At 46.4% G+C, this 14585-nt stretch overlaps 1 protein-coding gene across 4 annotated transcripts in view; it reads left to right on the top strand.

The window, feature by feature from the left end:
- ASAH2 (N-acylsphingosine amidohydrolase 2) overlaps window positions 1–14585 on the top strand; it is a 100396-nt gene that overhangs the window by 42472 nt on the left and 43339 nt on the right. For all 4 annotated transcript variants that reach the window (XM_045039862.1, XM_045039861.1, XM_045039863.1 and 1 more), the window contains exons 4-7: window positions 2472–2677; window positions 4323–4472; window positions 12114–12290; window positions 13564–13691. In XM_045039862.1, coding sequence (XP_044895797.1) covers window positions 2472–2677; window positions 4323–4472; window positions 12114–12290; window positions 13564–13691 — 661 coding nt within the window. The remainder of the gene's footprint in view (window positions 1–2471; window positions 2678–4322; window positions 4473–12113; window positions 12291–13563; window positions 13692–14585) is intronic.

The raw sequence follows: 14585 nt of genomic DNA, 5'->3' as shown, positions 1-14585 counted from the left end.
TATCAGGCTTACCTTTGCCCCCAAGTAGGCACTCTGCCATGGGCTTGTCTCACTTCTCCGCTGACCTAAGCCCAGTTCAGAATTCTTCAAGGCCCAGTAGTGCGAGCATCCCCGGCCCCCCTCCCCCCAAGCCTCTTCTCTTGCTCTTTGCCTTTTCTTGGGCATCATCTTCTCTTGGGGACAAAAGCAGAATGAAAGACCCACTGAATATCGAGTAGTGCTGAGCTTTAGAGAAGGGGGCCTTGAACTCCAATTCTCATGAGGACCGGTCAAGTTCTGTAAAGGAGGTGGGGTGGGGAGGGGAGCCGGGGTGGGGGAGGTGAGATTCTGGTGAAGGGGGTCTCCAGCCCCTCCTGAGTGTGAGCTGTTAGTTGAAATGGTGTCTCATGGATTCAGACCTCCAGAGTTTGCAGCAGAAGCTGGAAACTGGAGGATTTAGGCATCTCCTGATTTTTGTTTAATATTGGGAATGAATTTAGTTTTTGAAAACGATGCAGGCTACACTTGTGGGCAATATTGGGGCCCTGGGCATTTGATGGAGCCCTGCCTTTGTGGTGGGTTGCATACCTGGTAAATGAGTAGAAACGATGGGTGGACGTTGAATGCTTTGACCAAAGTAAGGGGAGGGCTAGCTTTAGGCCAAACAGAGAAAAAGCCTGATTTTTTTCAGCCTAGTTTTCTCTCTTGTGGCCTCTTCTTCTTTCTGGTGTAGTGTCTACCATGAGCCTGCACTTTGAACTCCCTGTAGACACAGAGGGACAGAAATCCTCTATGCCAGCAGTGTGCAGGGCAGGGGCATGGACTCCAAGAAAGGAAAGCATCCATAGGACTTATTCAGTTTTAGCTCTTAAAGTTAGAGAATCCAGAGGCTGAGACTCACAGAGGTGATCAACGATTATGGTAACTATTCTCATAGTAGGAGCGGCTGTTTATTGTACGGTCACTTTGTGTCAAGCACTATGGTCAGGAGTCTACATCCTTTTCCCACTTAATTCTCATGAATCTTCTATAAAGGTAGGTGCTAGTCTTAGTACCATTTTCTGGATGTAGAACTTGAGACTCTGAGGTCATAAGGAAATTGCCCTTGGCCATTGGACCTGGTTTGGCTTTGGGTGGTACCCCATTCCTATGTTAGTATCAATAAGGCAAAAGTGACTGCCTCCTTCCTTGCAATACTTGATGTCTTGTGGAAAACATGGGCTTGGTGTTGAGAAAATGTGGATTCTAACTCCATGTTGAATATGGATGAAAGAGCATTAGATCCTTAGTTGGAGGATCTGGTGTCTACACCTGATTCATCCCGTGTTCTCCATGACATTGTGGTTACATCACTTCTCTGGGCTTCAGGATTCTTATATGTAAAGCAAAGGAGATCAGACTAGATGATCTCTAGCTTCTCCTGAGCCCCTAAATTCTAGGATCCCAGGGACGTCAGCAGCCAATCTCTTCACCAAGTACTTTTCTGAGCACTAAGGCCTGTGACAGTGACCTCCGTTGCCTTGGCCACCCTGGCTGTTGTCTGGGATGGAAACAAACAAACAACATGCATGTGTAAGATATCTCAATAGGTAAGTAGAACCAAAGCTATATTCTGGCCATTATTCTAAATTTTTGATATGTGTTAACATATCTATTGTTCAAAACAACCCTAGGAAGTTAGCGTATTAGGACTGCCTCTCTTTTCTAGATGAGAAACATTGAGGTAGAACAGGTAAGCGATTTCAGCTAGTATGTTCAGCTAGTATGTGGTAGAATCAGTTTTTAAACCCAGGTTGTTTGTTTCTGGTACCTGCTCTTGTAGTCTTTCTGCCATTCTGTTTCCCTTGATATTCACGTATGTGTGTGTGTGGACATATGTGTGTACAGGCACGTACATAGATGGTGGTATGATTACAATAAAGTGCAACTGTGTTGAACGTGCAGTGATCTCATCTGTATTCCAAATAGAAGGCTTGAGAAGGTTGTGGGTGCAGAGTAGAGACAACAGGGGGGCGGCCTCCTGCCAGGAGGGTTGAGCTGCCTCTGGGTGTGATGGAAATGAACCAACTTGAAGGGGGTCTTGGAGCTCGGTTGGTGGAACAGAGAGGAGTGGGGGTCTCCGGACGGAGAGAGCCGTGGAGACAAATCCCCAGAGGCTGGCCCCTGAGGAACCTGGCGGCTGCTTTGTGTGGCTAGAAAAGTCCATCAGGAGTGAGTGAAGGGCCATGAGTTTGACAAGGAACAGCTTGTGATGAGAAGCGAATGGACATTTGACACAGGCCTTGATTGTTGGATGACACATCTCCAGCTTACCAGAAAGATCCTCCTTAGGGTTGTTGTATACAACAAGTTCCTGAGAGGTTTCTTTCTGTTTATTTTAAATATAAGACAGTATATAAAGATTTTTCCATGGGAACCTGAACCTCTGTATTCTAATTGATGCCCACAGATAAGTGGACTGAACTGTTGTTTCTTAAATGTTCTGCTTTTAGATTCAGGCGTTCCGGTCACCCAGAGCCCCCCAACCACGCCGGGCTCCACGGCCACTCAAGGCTCGACGCTCACACATGGCTCCACAGCCACCCAGGGACCTCCGGTGACCACCACCCCAGAGCCTCCTCTATTTCAGAACTTCAGTGGCTACCATATTGGTGTTGGGCGAGCTGACTGCACAGGACAAGTAGCAGATATCAGTTTGGTAGGCAAATCATGGGCTCCTCAAGGAGAATGAAACAAGTACTTTACTTTTGCCATTTGCACCCTACACTGATTCCTTATGATTACATCATTGTCTTCCTCCTTTTTCATTGACTTCACTGCTGTCTAACACTGTGAATACCGGGCCATAGAGAGCAGAGGGGCCATGCGTTCAACCACAATTCCTTTGTAAAGTCAGTTGGCCACTTTTTTATGAATGGAACTGCTGTCAAACTCTTGTACCACCGGGGACGGGCCGGTAGCATAAGTGAGGGAAGCAGGCCTCTCTGTGAGCTGATAAGAGTCTAGCGAACCCTCAAGGAAGTGGTAGGGATTATGGGACAACTAGAAAGTTCATGGCTTTAGCAATTGTTACCATGGAGGGCTGCCCTATCCTACAGTTTGTTCAAGAGAAGCTGGAAAATTTCTGAATTGACGACCTGGGGATCTAAGTCTGTCTGTGGGGAAATACAGGCAACTCTAGTCAAAACTGGAAACCTAGTGTCGGCCAACACCACGCAAGCCAAGTGAAATGCTTCTGTGGGTCAGGTGTGGCCCATTGGCTGCTGGTCTGCAACCTCTTGGCTGTGATGGTGGTTGTATTCACTCATATCAGCCTTTTTCTAGGAAGCTAGAACGTGAAGTTGTCTGATGAGATTTTCTCCCTCCTACCAAATAACCCTTAGATTCTAGGAATTGTTCCCTGATGTCTATTCTGAAAAGTGGCTCTGGAATGAGAACCCTGAATGAACATTCCTATGAGGGGTAAAGTGAGCGATAGAGAGAGCATTCTGAAGACCAGGATATAACTTTACGGGTGGGTCTTATGACATGGTGTGAAGGGGGAGTGGGAGATAGGTGGATTTGGTCTGACTTGGCTGAGGAATGGTCACCAAGGTAAAATCCAGGGTGTGGTACCCTCAGAAATAGATTCTTGGGGTGCCTGGGCGGCTCAGTCAGTTCAATGTCTGACTCCTGGTTTCAGCTCAGGTCATGATCTCGTGGTTTGTGAGATCGAGCCCTGTGTGCTCTGCTATGACATGCAGAGCCTGCTTGGGATTCTCTCCCTGTATCTGTCTGCCCCTCCCCCACTTGTGCGCTCTCGCTCTCTCTCTCTCTCTCTTTCTCTCAGAATAAATAAACTAAAAAATAAAGAGATTATTGAATCATAAAGAAACCATTTTCTTCTGAAAAAAAAAAAATAAAGAAAAGAACATCATACACCAAACAACCAAAGTGAGGGAACCTTCAGTCTTTAGACGCGCCTGGGTATATGGGATGATGGTAGGGGAACTATTTCCTTCTGTAATACTTCCGGCAGGAGAAGAGAACAGAAAACCCTGAAAGGTCTCCGGTGTGGTAACGGAATTCCCAAGCCATGCCAACCCCTTCCTTGCCCGTGGGCCTATGGATGGCTTCTGCCAAACAGATAACTACTTTGCCTTTGCATTTTTGTAACAGAAGAGTAAAGCTTCTCTTATGATGTTGGCTTTATTCTTGAAAACACATGTTATCATCTCACTCAGAGCCACAGTGTCCTGTGGATTGTGTTTTTCTTTCCTACGTGGTCTCTTTTTGCGTGGTTGTGCTTGGTTCTTGTGGCAGGGCAGTGAGGCAGAGGGGCCCTGACTTTCTCTTCCTTCTAGATGGGCTACAGCAAAACTGGCCAGAATGCACGGGGCATCCTCACCAGGCTGTACAGCCGTGCTTTCATCATGGCGGAACCAGATGGGTCCAATCGAGTGGCGTTTGTCAGCATCGACATAGGCATGGTATCCCAACGACTCAGGCTAGAGGTAAGTGATTGAGGTGACAAAAGAAATGACATGTGATTTAAAAGAGAAGTCTGTGGGTGACCTCGAAAGTAACAAAGCCCTCCTGGCTTCTCATCCAGTGAGATTCTACTGCCCTCCACGTTATTAACTCTCGACAATCCAGCAGACAATTATCCCACAAATAATTTCGGTCTGCGCCATCTTGGTCAAAACTTGCTTTCAATTCTGCTGATGACTCATTGTCATTATTAACGTTCATGTGTTTTGAAATTTTATTATGTTCTGGGTGATCTTCACATACATTCTCTTATTTAATCCTCCTAATTAGAATTCTGAGAGCGCCAACTAATCACTAACCCTTCCCTCGAGCTTTTATACGACTGAGAATAGATGCAAGGAGCCAAATGAGAATGAAAACGTGACACTGAAATGAGATTGGCCATAAATGTCTGAAGCTGGGTGAGAGGTAGATGGGGGTCTCATTATGCTCTTCAGATTATTTTTGTACGTGTTTGAAATTTTCCATAATAAAATTAAAAAAAAAAATACAATGTTAGCGCTCTCACCCTTTAAGTGCTATTGTAGACTATGGCAGGCTCTTCTGTGATCTTTACCTGAATCGAGACCATGTCACCCCACCGTGGGGAAGGTTGAGCTTAGCAGAAAGGTGCCTGTGGGTCCTGGGCAGGCAACAGTAAGATGCACAGAAGGAGAGGGAGACATAGGGTGATGGGCTTGGACTTTCATGTCTGCCTTTCTAAGCCAGATTCTTGGCCCTGACCCAGTTATATTTTCTGCATGGGATCGGGTCACAGAAAGAGAATGTGCTCCCTTAACGTTTGCTCACACCTTCACGAAGGTAAGGGAGATGAGGGTCTGGACTATCCAGGACAGTGACAATCAAATGCCCACTATTCGTTGTCATGTTCTGTCAGCCTCATCTGTTAAGCACTGTTACTCCTGCTGTGTGAAGGAGCCAGTGAGAGAGATGAGGGAGGCCCTCAAATATTTCTCCAGTGTCACTCTTTCTTGGGGAATGTGGTGGGATCCTCCCCCATCTATAGACGCTCAGGAAGCAAGATTACATGTTTTCCCCACTCCTACGCTTACAACAAAACTATGCAGTGGGTCTGTTGTTCTCTCCACTTTATGGATAAGGTAATAGAGTCTTAGAGAAGGCAAGTAGCTTTTTCAATTTCACACAGTCAGCAAGTGGGACAGCTGGGTTCTGAACATACAGATGCCTGATGTCAGATCCCATATTCTTAAAAGTGACATTATTCTGTTATCTTGCAGGGAAAAATGCATTGACCACCTGCTTTTTGCGTGGCACTTTGCTGGCAATTTCAGAGGGTACATAGTCAAAGGAGTCATAATGCACGTTCCCTATGAGCTCACTGCCCAGTTGGGGATAGGAGGAAGGGAGTGTAATAGAAAAACACATGAACTATAGTTCACTGGAGTAAAGTTCAGTGGTGTGTAATCTACTGAATAACAAATAGCTCCGGAATATGGTGGTTTAAAACAATAAACATCATCTAGGGGATTCTGGGTGACTCAGTTGGTTAAGCATCTGACTCCAGCTCAGGTCATGATCTCATGGTTTGTGAGTTTGAGCCCCACATTGGGCTCTCAGCTCTCAGCATAGAGCCCCCTTTGGGTCCTCTGTCTCCCTTTCTCTCTGCCCCTCCCTCCTCCACTTGCATGCTCTGTCTCTCTCAAAAATAAATAAACATTAAAAATAATAATAGGGGAGGGAAACAAAAATAATATAAAAACAGGGAGGGGGACAAAACAGAAGAGACTCATAAACATGGAGAACAAACAGAGGGTTACTGGAGGGGGTGTGGGAGGGGGGGATGGGCTAAATGGGGAAGGGGCACTAAGGAATCTCCTCCTGAAATCATTGTTGCCCTCGATGCTAACTAATTTGGATGTAAATTTAGGAAAGTAAAAAATAAAGCAAGTTAAAAAAATAAACATCATCTCATACATTGTGTTGATCAGGAAATCAGGACTGGCTTAACTAGGTGGTTCTGGCTTAGGATATCTTGAAATCAAGGTGTTGGCAAGGGCCACAGTCATTGGAAGGCCTGATTGAACTACTTCCAAGATGACTCACTTGTGTGGCTGCTGATAGAAGACCTCAGTTTCCCACTTTCCAGATCCTTACGGCCCAGAACTGTTGCTTCCCCCAAAGTGAGTGACTCGAGAGAAGGAGAAGTGAAGAGGCCACACTTGTGCTCAGGAGTTGAGCTTCCAGCATATTCTGTCCATTGGAAGCAAGGTACCAGGTACATTTCACACCCAGGGACAGGACAGCAGAACCTCCCTTCTTACAGGGAGGAGGAGAGAGGAACTTGTGGGCACACAGTGATTTAAAACCACCACAAGGGGAATCCGAAAATGGAACGTAGGGGAAAATTTCACAGTGGATGTGACATTTGAATGGACAAAATTTTAGTTTATTTTAATTCCAGTATAGTTAACGGTAGAGTTATATTTCGGGCGTACAGTCATTCAACAATTACTGAGTGCTCATCAAGTCAAGTGAATTCTTAGTCCCCTTCACCTGTTTCACCCATCCCTTCTCTCGTAACCCTCTGTTCATTCTCTATAGCTAGGGTCTGTGGTTTGGTTTGTCTCTCTTCTTCCCTTTGTTCATTTGTTTTGTCTCTTAAATTCCACAGATGAGTGAGGTCATATGGTATCTATCTTCCTCTGACTGACTTCTCTTAGCCTAACACTCTCTAGATCCGTCTATGTTGGTGCAGATGGCAAGATTTCATTCTTTTTTTTTTGAATATTGAAAAACGTTTTTTTTAATGTTTATTTCTGAGACAGAGGGAGACAGAGCACGAGCAGGGGAGGGGCAGAGAGAGAGGGAGACACAGAATCCAAAGCAGGCTCCAGGCTCCAAGCCGTCAGCACAGACCCCAACATGGGGCTCGAACTCATCAACTGTGAGATCATGACCTGAGCCGAAGTCGGATGCTCAGCCGACTGAGCCACCCAGGTGCCCCAAGATTTCATTCTTTTTGATGGCTGAGTAATATTCCATTGCATATGCATACCACATCTTTCTATCTGGATGGGAGGAATTTTAACTGGTTAACGTGGCAGAGGGAGGGATGTAGCCTCCTTTGCAGGCACAAGGCTTCCTGCTATCAGGACCCATGTAAGCATGTAATTAGAAATACACCTAGCAGGTATGTTGGTCATAATTGTAGAGGGTCTGGGATGCCGGTTTATTTTGACTTCTGTTAAGTGATGGGGCTTCTGCAAAAACTTTTGAGTGGAGGAGTAATGCAAACCCAATTTTGCTTCAGAATGATTAATCAGACAGCAGTGTTTGATGAAATAGACTGAGGCTGGAAGCCAGGACACAGATTGGCAGCTTTGTTAAGTTAATATGAAAGCTCTACTGGTGAGGATCTAGTTGGGAAAATGGTAATCACACTCGGTATTTCAAACAGAGGAGATTGAACACAGGGGAGTTTTACAACATGTTGGAAGGCTGCACGAATGGAAAAGGGAAGGGAAGCTCGCGGGAAGGATGTCAACTTTGCCTGGACATTTCCCCTGGACCGCGTGAGGCTCGCACAAAGGTCTTCAGTCAGTGCGGTGGCCGTGAGGCTACCTGGTAGTAAGACGTCACCTTAAATGCAAGTGAGGTTTGAGAATGAATAAAAATAAAAGCTAAAACTTGCCTAGTTCCCGCGATGAGTCACGCCTGATGGCTCCACGTACATTAATGAATTCAATCCTCCAAACAACCGGAGGAGGCAGGTGCTATTATTATGTCATGTGACAGGTTGGGAAACAAACACAAGCTGCAGGGGATCAGGGAACTTGTCTGCGGAGCTGGGTGGATGCACAGGCATCTCGGTGCCAGTGCCCACACTTGTTACCACGACGCTTACCACTTTTCTCAAGGGTCGGAGATGGTTCTCATGGGGATATGGTGGGGTCATGAGAAGAAATGGGAGAGTCAGGGGTGGACTTTGGGGGTGGAGTGGAGAGGGGAGAGGGGATTAATGTGTTGGACTGCAGAGGCTGTGAAGTCAACAGTCCACCATTTCACCATGCCTTCCTATTTTTACTTTCCCCGTGTAATCTGAGACCCGGTGGGAAGGCCTTTAAATGAACCCACTCTGTTATCCCAGGCTAACCCAAGGGAAAGTGTGAGGAATAAATGTAGCTCAACAATTGCCTTCCCGCTTCCTTATAATACGTCTGAATTCACATTGGAGCATATAGGTTAGGATAGAAGTTTTGGGAGATGTTTGTGATCTTTCTCTTTTGTTTTAAAATTTGAGTGCCATAATTTTTCTTCCTTTTTTTTTTTAACGTTTATTTTTGAGAGAGAGAGACAGACACAGAGACGGAGAGAAAGAGATACAAAGCACGAATGGGGGAGGGGCAGAAAGAGAGGGAGACACAGAATCTGAAGCAGGCTCCAGGCTCTGAGCTGTCGGCACAGAGCCCGATGTGGGGCTCAAACTCACAAACTGTGAGATCATGACCTGAGCTGAAGTTGGACGCTTAACCGACCCAGCCACCCAGATGCCCCCATAATTTCTCTTTTGCTAAGACCTCGATTCTTGTGTAAGCCCAAAGAAGTACACTTGCTATAAAACCCTAACATTCTCTGGGAATAAAAATGGGATGGGGTTAGGAGAGCTTGAAGGTTGACCAGAAGTTCTTTCTCTTTGCTACCTTCCTGTCTTAGTTACAGAACTGTGAGCACATTAGCTTTTCAGAGCAGCCTTTAGTCGAGCTTTCATGGTGCCCCTTTAGCGATGGGCTTCTCCTTCATGAGTGGAGTTATTACTGTTTTAGAAGAAGACATAGGGTGATGAAGAGTGTGGTCTGGATTTGGGTCACACAGGAGCAACATGGAGACTTACTGGGATGGAGAATGTAGGCTACTTGGTCAGAGGGTGTTGGTCTGGTCATGTCATAGTTCCTTTCACATTTGCCTGGCATCACAGGATTGTGTATATGGACGTGGTAACCTAGCAATCGGTGTGTGGGACACGGATTAGTTAATGAGACAACACTGTTCATAAGATGTTCCTCATTCAATGACCACATGAGTAGAATGAGGGTGGGGTAGCTCTTCCCCTAAAATAGAAGAGATTGGTGGTTGTATTTACGCGGGTTAAGTATATAGCCTGTAAGTTGCACGCTTCCCAAGCGTGTTCTGGGACCATCTTGCACCAGCTCATGAGGGCTGGCTGTTAAATATTCAAGAGCTTGGGGGGGGGGGGGGGCTCGTTGTTAAATTTTGGAAGCTTGAAATTGACTGGGGCAGGGAGTATTTACACCAGAGAAACTGACAAGCGATTCAAATGAGAGCTTTTCGTTTCCCGCTATGTGACGGTAGATCAGCCTACCACTGCCTGTGCCACACGCAGAGCAGACAGTGTTGCTAATCAAAAAAGGCACTCTTTCTTGCTAAGCCCAGGTTTGGGCTCAGGATCCTTCTCAACACCACGTGTCTGAGAGCCACCACCAACAGACCGGACTAAGTGTGTGACGTAAGTGATATTTGCGATCCCTGCCGTAAATGCACTGTCATTACTGTGCCGGGTATTAACTGACAGTATCTTACGTTGAGGAAGGTCGCTTTGGGTCTGACACTTCTGCTAGATCATTTTAATGATTTTTGACATTTAAAAAAAGTGAACAGGGGCTTCTGGGTGGTTCAGTCAGTTAAGCGTCTGACTTCGGCTCAGGTCATGATCTCAGTGTATGGGTTCGAGCCCCCTGTCGGGCTCTGTGCTGACAGCTTGGAGCCTGGAGCCTGCTTCAGTTTCTGTGTCTCCCTGTCTCTCTGCCCCTCCCCTGCTCACGTTCTATCTCTCTCTCTCAAAAATAAATAAATATAAAAACTTTTTTAAAAAGTGAAAAACAATTTTTTGTTAATATTTATTTTATTTATTTATTTTTTTGAAAGACTATGAGGGGCAAAGGGAGAGGGAGACAGAGGATCCAAAGTGAGCTCTAGCTAGTGAGCTCTGGCTCTAGCTCATCGGGCACAGAGCCCGATGTGGGGCCCGAACTCATGAACCCTGAGATCATGACCTGAGCCAAAGTCAGATGCTTAACCAGCTGAGCCATCCCGGCACCCCTTGACGCAAAAAAAAAAAAAAAAAAAAAATCAAAACATCTTTCCCAAGGAAGCCACAATAACACCCAATCAGGTGGAAGCTGATTAAAGCAGAATCAGAAACAGGTTCTCAGCACCAGGGATTTTTCTCTCTGTTGTCATCTTCATGATGTGTCTGGACCCTACGAGCACACTTATCGTGCGTTTAGATGTTCACAGTCGTCCTGAATTACCGTTCAGGATTTCTGTGGGTCAGGAATCCCAGGGAGGCCGAGCTGGGTGATTCCAACTTAGGTTAGAACCGAAGTCACACACACACGCCCACTTCCGTGTCGTGGGTTGAACCCATGTGTCGGCTGGGGCTGCGGGTGTTGGAAGGCCTGGCTGAGGCCGAAGGGTCTACTATTCTGAGGTGGCTCGCCCACCTGGCTAGCAAGTTAGTGCTGACAAGATGGTTCCTTTCCGATGGGCCTCCCCACAGGGTGGCTGGGGTGTCCTTAGGTCCCCGCGGTTGCCTGCCCCCAGACCAATAAGGGTGACAGTATATGTCAGGGAGCATGGAGTCCTTCATTTTGGGCAGGGAGGCGGCAAGTGGCCCTTACACGACTGTTCGCTGCTCCCGGGAAACTTTCCATTGGTGTTGCTCAATCGGCTTACGCTCTTGGGTGGAAGGCAGCCTCTCTGGAAAGATGTTTCCTCATTGACACCCCTCCCTCTTTTTCCCCACTCAACGACATTTGTCTTCAGAGCACTTATCACTGTGTGGTACCATATTACGTGCTTCTTTGCTTGTTACCTTTCTACCTCATTAGAATAAACGCTCCATCAGGGTAGGAACCTCATATACTCCTAGTGCTCAGATATTAACCTCATATCGCTCCTAGTGCCTGGATATTAATAGCATGTGTGGAACGATGAATAGCAAACCATACTGGTTGTGCAGTTAGATGTGGATCCAGGTTGTGGCTCTCACATTTACTCGGTCGGTGGGCAAATTATTTATCTTCTTTACACTTCAGTGCTCTTAGCTAAAAGATGTGGTTCCAAATATCCACCTCTGGGGCTCCTGGGTGGCTCAGTCGGTTAAGCATCCATCTCTTGATTTTGGCTCAGGTCATCAACTTCATGAGATGGAGACTGCATGGGGCTCCGGGCTGACAGTACGGAGCCTGCTTGGGATTCTCTCTCTCTCTCCCTCTCCCTCTGCCCCTCCCCTGCTCCCTCTCTCTCTCTCTCAAAGATAAACAAACATTGAAAAACACATCTACCTCTTGGGGTCGTTATAAAGATTTTAAAATAACATAATGTGTGTCCTACCTAACACTGTGCTTGCATATGGCGAGAGTCTATGAAACATTAGCCTTGATGGTTACTGGTTTTGTTGAAGTTGTGCCTACGATGAGACACTCCAGCACCGAGTGAAGGGCCACTCGACAGGGGTGCCATTGATATGGATCCTTGATTAGACTCATTGGAGCCTTTTCCATAGTGAGTTGCTATGTTATCCCTCTTCTTAGTTCTGTTTTTTTTTTTCTTTTCTCTTGAAGGTCCTGAACAGACTGCAGAGTAAATATGGCTCCCTGTACAGACAAGACAACGTCATCCTGAGTGGCACTCATACACACTCGGGGCCAGGAGGGTATTTCCAGTATACTGTGTTTGTAATCGCCAGTGAAGGATTTAGCAATCGCACCTTTGAGTACATGGTCACTGGCATCGTGAAGGTAGGCAAAGGGCCCCACAGGGAGCTGCCCTGTCCCTTGTTCACAAGTGTTCAGGAGTGGTTTGCTGTGATATGGAGAGAGTCCTTATAGGATGTTGCCCTGAGCAGTCTCAGCACCTGCCCCCTCCGTTCCTGACTCCCCAGGAGCTTCTGGTCTCCGAGGCACTGACTGATTGAGAGGGGCGAGTTCCGTGCAGTGAGCCTCCTGCAGGTGTCCAAAGGGACAGCAAATGTTTCCTATGTCACCCTTACAACTGAGAGGGCCCTACCGTCTGTTCTGTGTGCAAAGTCACACAAAAAGGAAGCCATCAAGGAACCAAGAGTCATTGCAAGTAATTCCAATCTCGTCTCCTAGTTCCCAAACAACGTGACAGGGGACCCACTTCCTAAACACACGCCCTTATTTCTCACGTCCTCTCTGAGAGTTCTAGACGGCACGGTCTTCCGTGTTCCTGGCTTGGGCGCCTCTTTCTCCTCTCTCCCCATCTTGCAGCTTATTACTACCTCCCACAGGGTCCTTTCTCATGTTTCCCTCATACCTTTCCCTTCTAGATTTAGTCCCTCTCTACTTTGTCTCATGAAGTACCCCCCCAAACCTGGCGATCCAGTCGGCAAAGGCAGAAATGTCTTTACCACGATGTTTTCCAAACCGTGGATGGTAATTCATGGCTGGCTTCCTGAAGTCAATTCCATGGGTTGCAAGAAGCATTGAATGAACAGAACTAAAGTAAAACAGATCGGAGCCTGTCATGGTGCAAAACATATGGGAAGGGTGTATTTTGTTAGCTTCTGTTTTAGCACACATACGTCGACGTGTATTAAGTTGTGATGAAAAATGTTTTGCTTATGATGGCTTTGAGTCAGAAAAGTGTGAAAACCTTGGCCTCAGAGGTTGAGGGCAGGGAGAGGACAAGGAGGGTGGGACACCTTCAAGCTAACAAATCCTGGTCCTAGGTCGGGGGGAGTCGCTCCCGGTTTGGCCAGTTGAACCTGCGAACGGTGCCTGACTCAGCGGCTCTGAGACACTCAAGTGACCTTCCCAGGTCACGGCAATTCTTATGTCTCAGCCTTGAGGCCATCTGTGTGCCCCCGAGTGACACTGGCCGTGTGGTTCTCTAGCTCTTGTCCCATAGCAGGGGCAGCTCGGAGACCAAGGAAATTGTCCACAGTGCTCCTCTGTTTCTGTTGACTAAGTCCTTATCCAACAGGATGTCCAAATTCACAACTGGCTCTCTCTCTCTCTCTCTCTGTCTCTCTCTCACTCTAACCCACAGAGCATTGAGATGGCGCACAAAAATATGAAACCAGGCAAAATCTTTATCAACAAAGGAAACGTGGAAGGTGTACAGATCAACCGAAGCCCCTCTTCTTACCTTTGGAATCCTCCGTCAGAGCGAGCCAGGCGAGGGGCATTATCACAATAAAATCATGGGTTTCCTTTAGAGATCAGCAACAAAAATCTAAGGATGCAGTTGGTACTCAAGGAATGGGGTGGGATCCTGAAAGAGTAGTAAAGCTAAAGTAAAGTTAAAACATGTTGATCATCTAAGACTGGCAGAAATAAAAAGTGAATGTGGTAACACACGCCAGCCCGTGCACCAGTCGGCCCGCTCTGCTGGCGGCTGGGGTCAGCCTGAGTGTTGGAAGGACTCCCAGTTTTGCAATCGGGCACGACTCTGGTTCCATCTCTGCTTTATCACTTCCTAGTCATGTGACCTTCGGTGATTTACTTATAGTAATTTATTGCCTCTCAGCTTCTTCTGTAAAGCGGAGATGAAAATGTGTGCAACACGTGTTTATGAAATTAATGAATAGCTCTTTTTGTTAGATCGTTCAGCAGAAATCATCTCCATCCAGGAGAATGTGGCAAGAGAGAAGACATAAAAGGACAAAGAAGCAGGAGCAAAGAACAATAAATAAAACTAGCATAATGGAATGGAACTAAGGCCGATTGTTTGTTTGTTTGCTTAAGTGCTGACCCAGGTTTGCCACAGGAGAGAAACCCTTGACTGCTGTGGCACAGTGAAATAATATCTCACTTTCAACCTGACTACCTGGCATTTTACGTTTGTCTGCGTATTTTTCCATCCATTTCAAAGGAGTTGAGTTCTAGAAAACATAATCCGATTTCCCTTGAAAGGCCATGAAAGAACGCTTGAAGCTACAGGTCAGGGATGGTTTTGATGTTGCATATTCCCTGCTATGTTTAAGAGATTCCGTGAAAATTTGACCGGAGTAGAGATTTCAAAGACAAATCCCTTTTCTACGAAACACCTGTATGTTCTATAAGATCACG

This window comes from Felis catus, chromosome D2 (genome assembly GCF_018350175.1).
Source record: "Felis catus isolate Fca126 chromosome D2, F.catus_Fca126_mat1.0, whole genome shotgun sequence".
NCBI lineage: Eukaryota > Metazoa > Chordata > Mammalia > Carnivora > Felidae > Felis > Felis catus.
The sequence above is the reverse complement of the archived record's forward strand: the minus strand, read 5'-3'. Positions and strand labels throughout refer to the sequence as shown.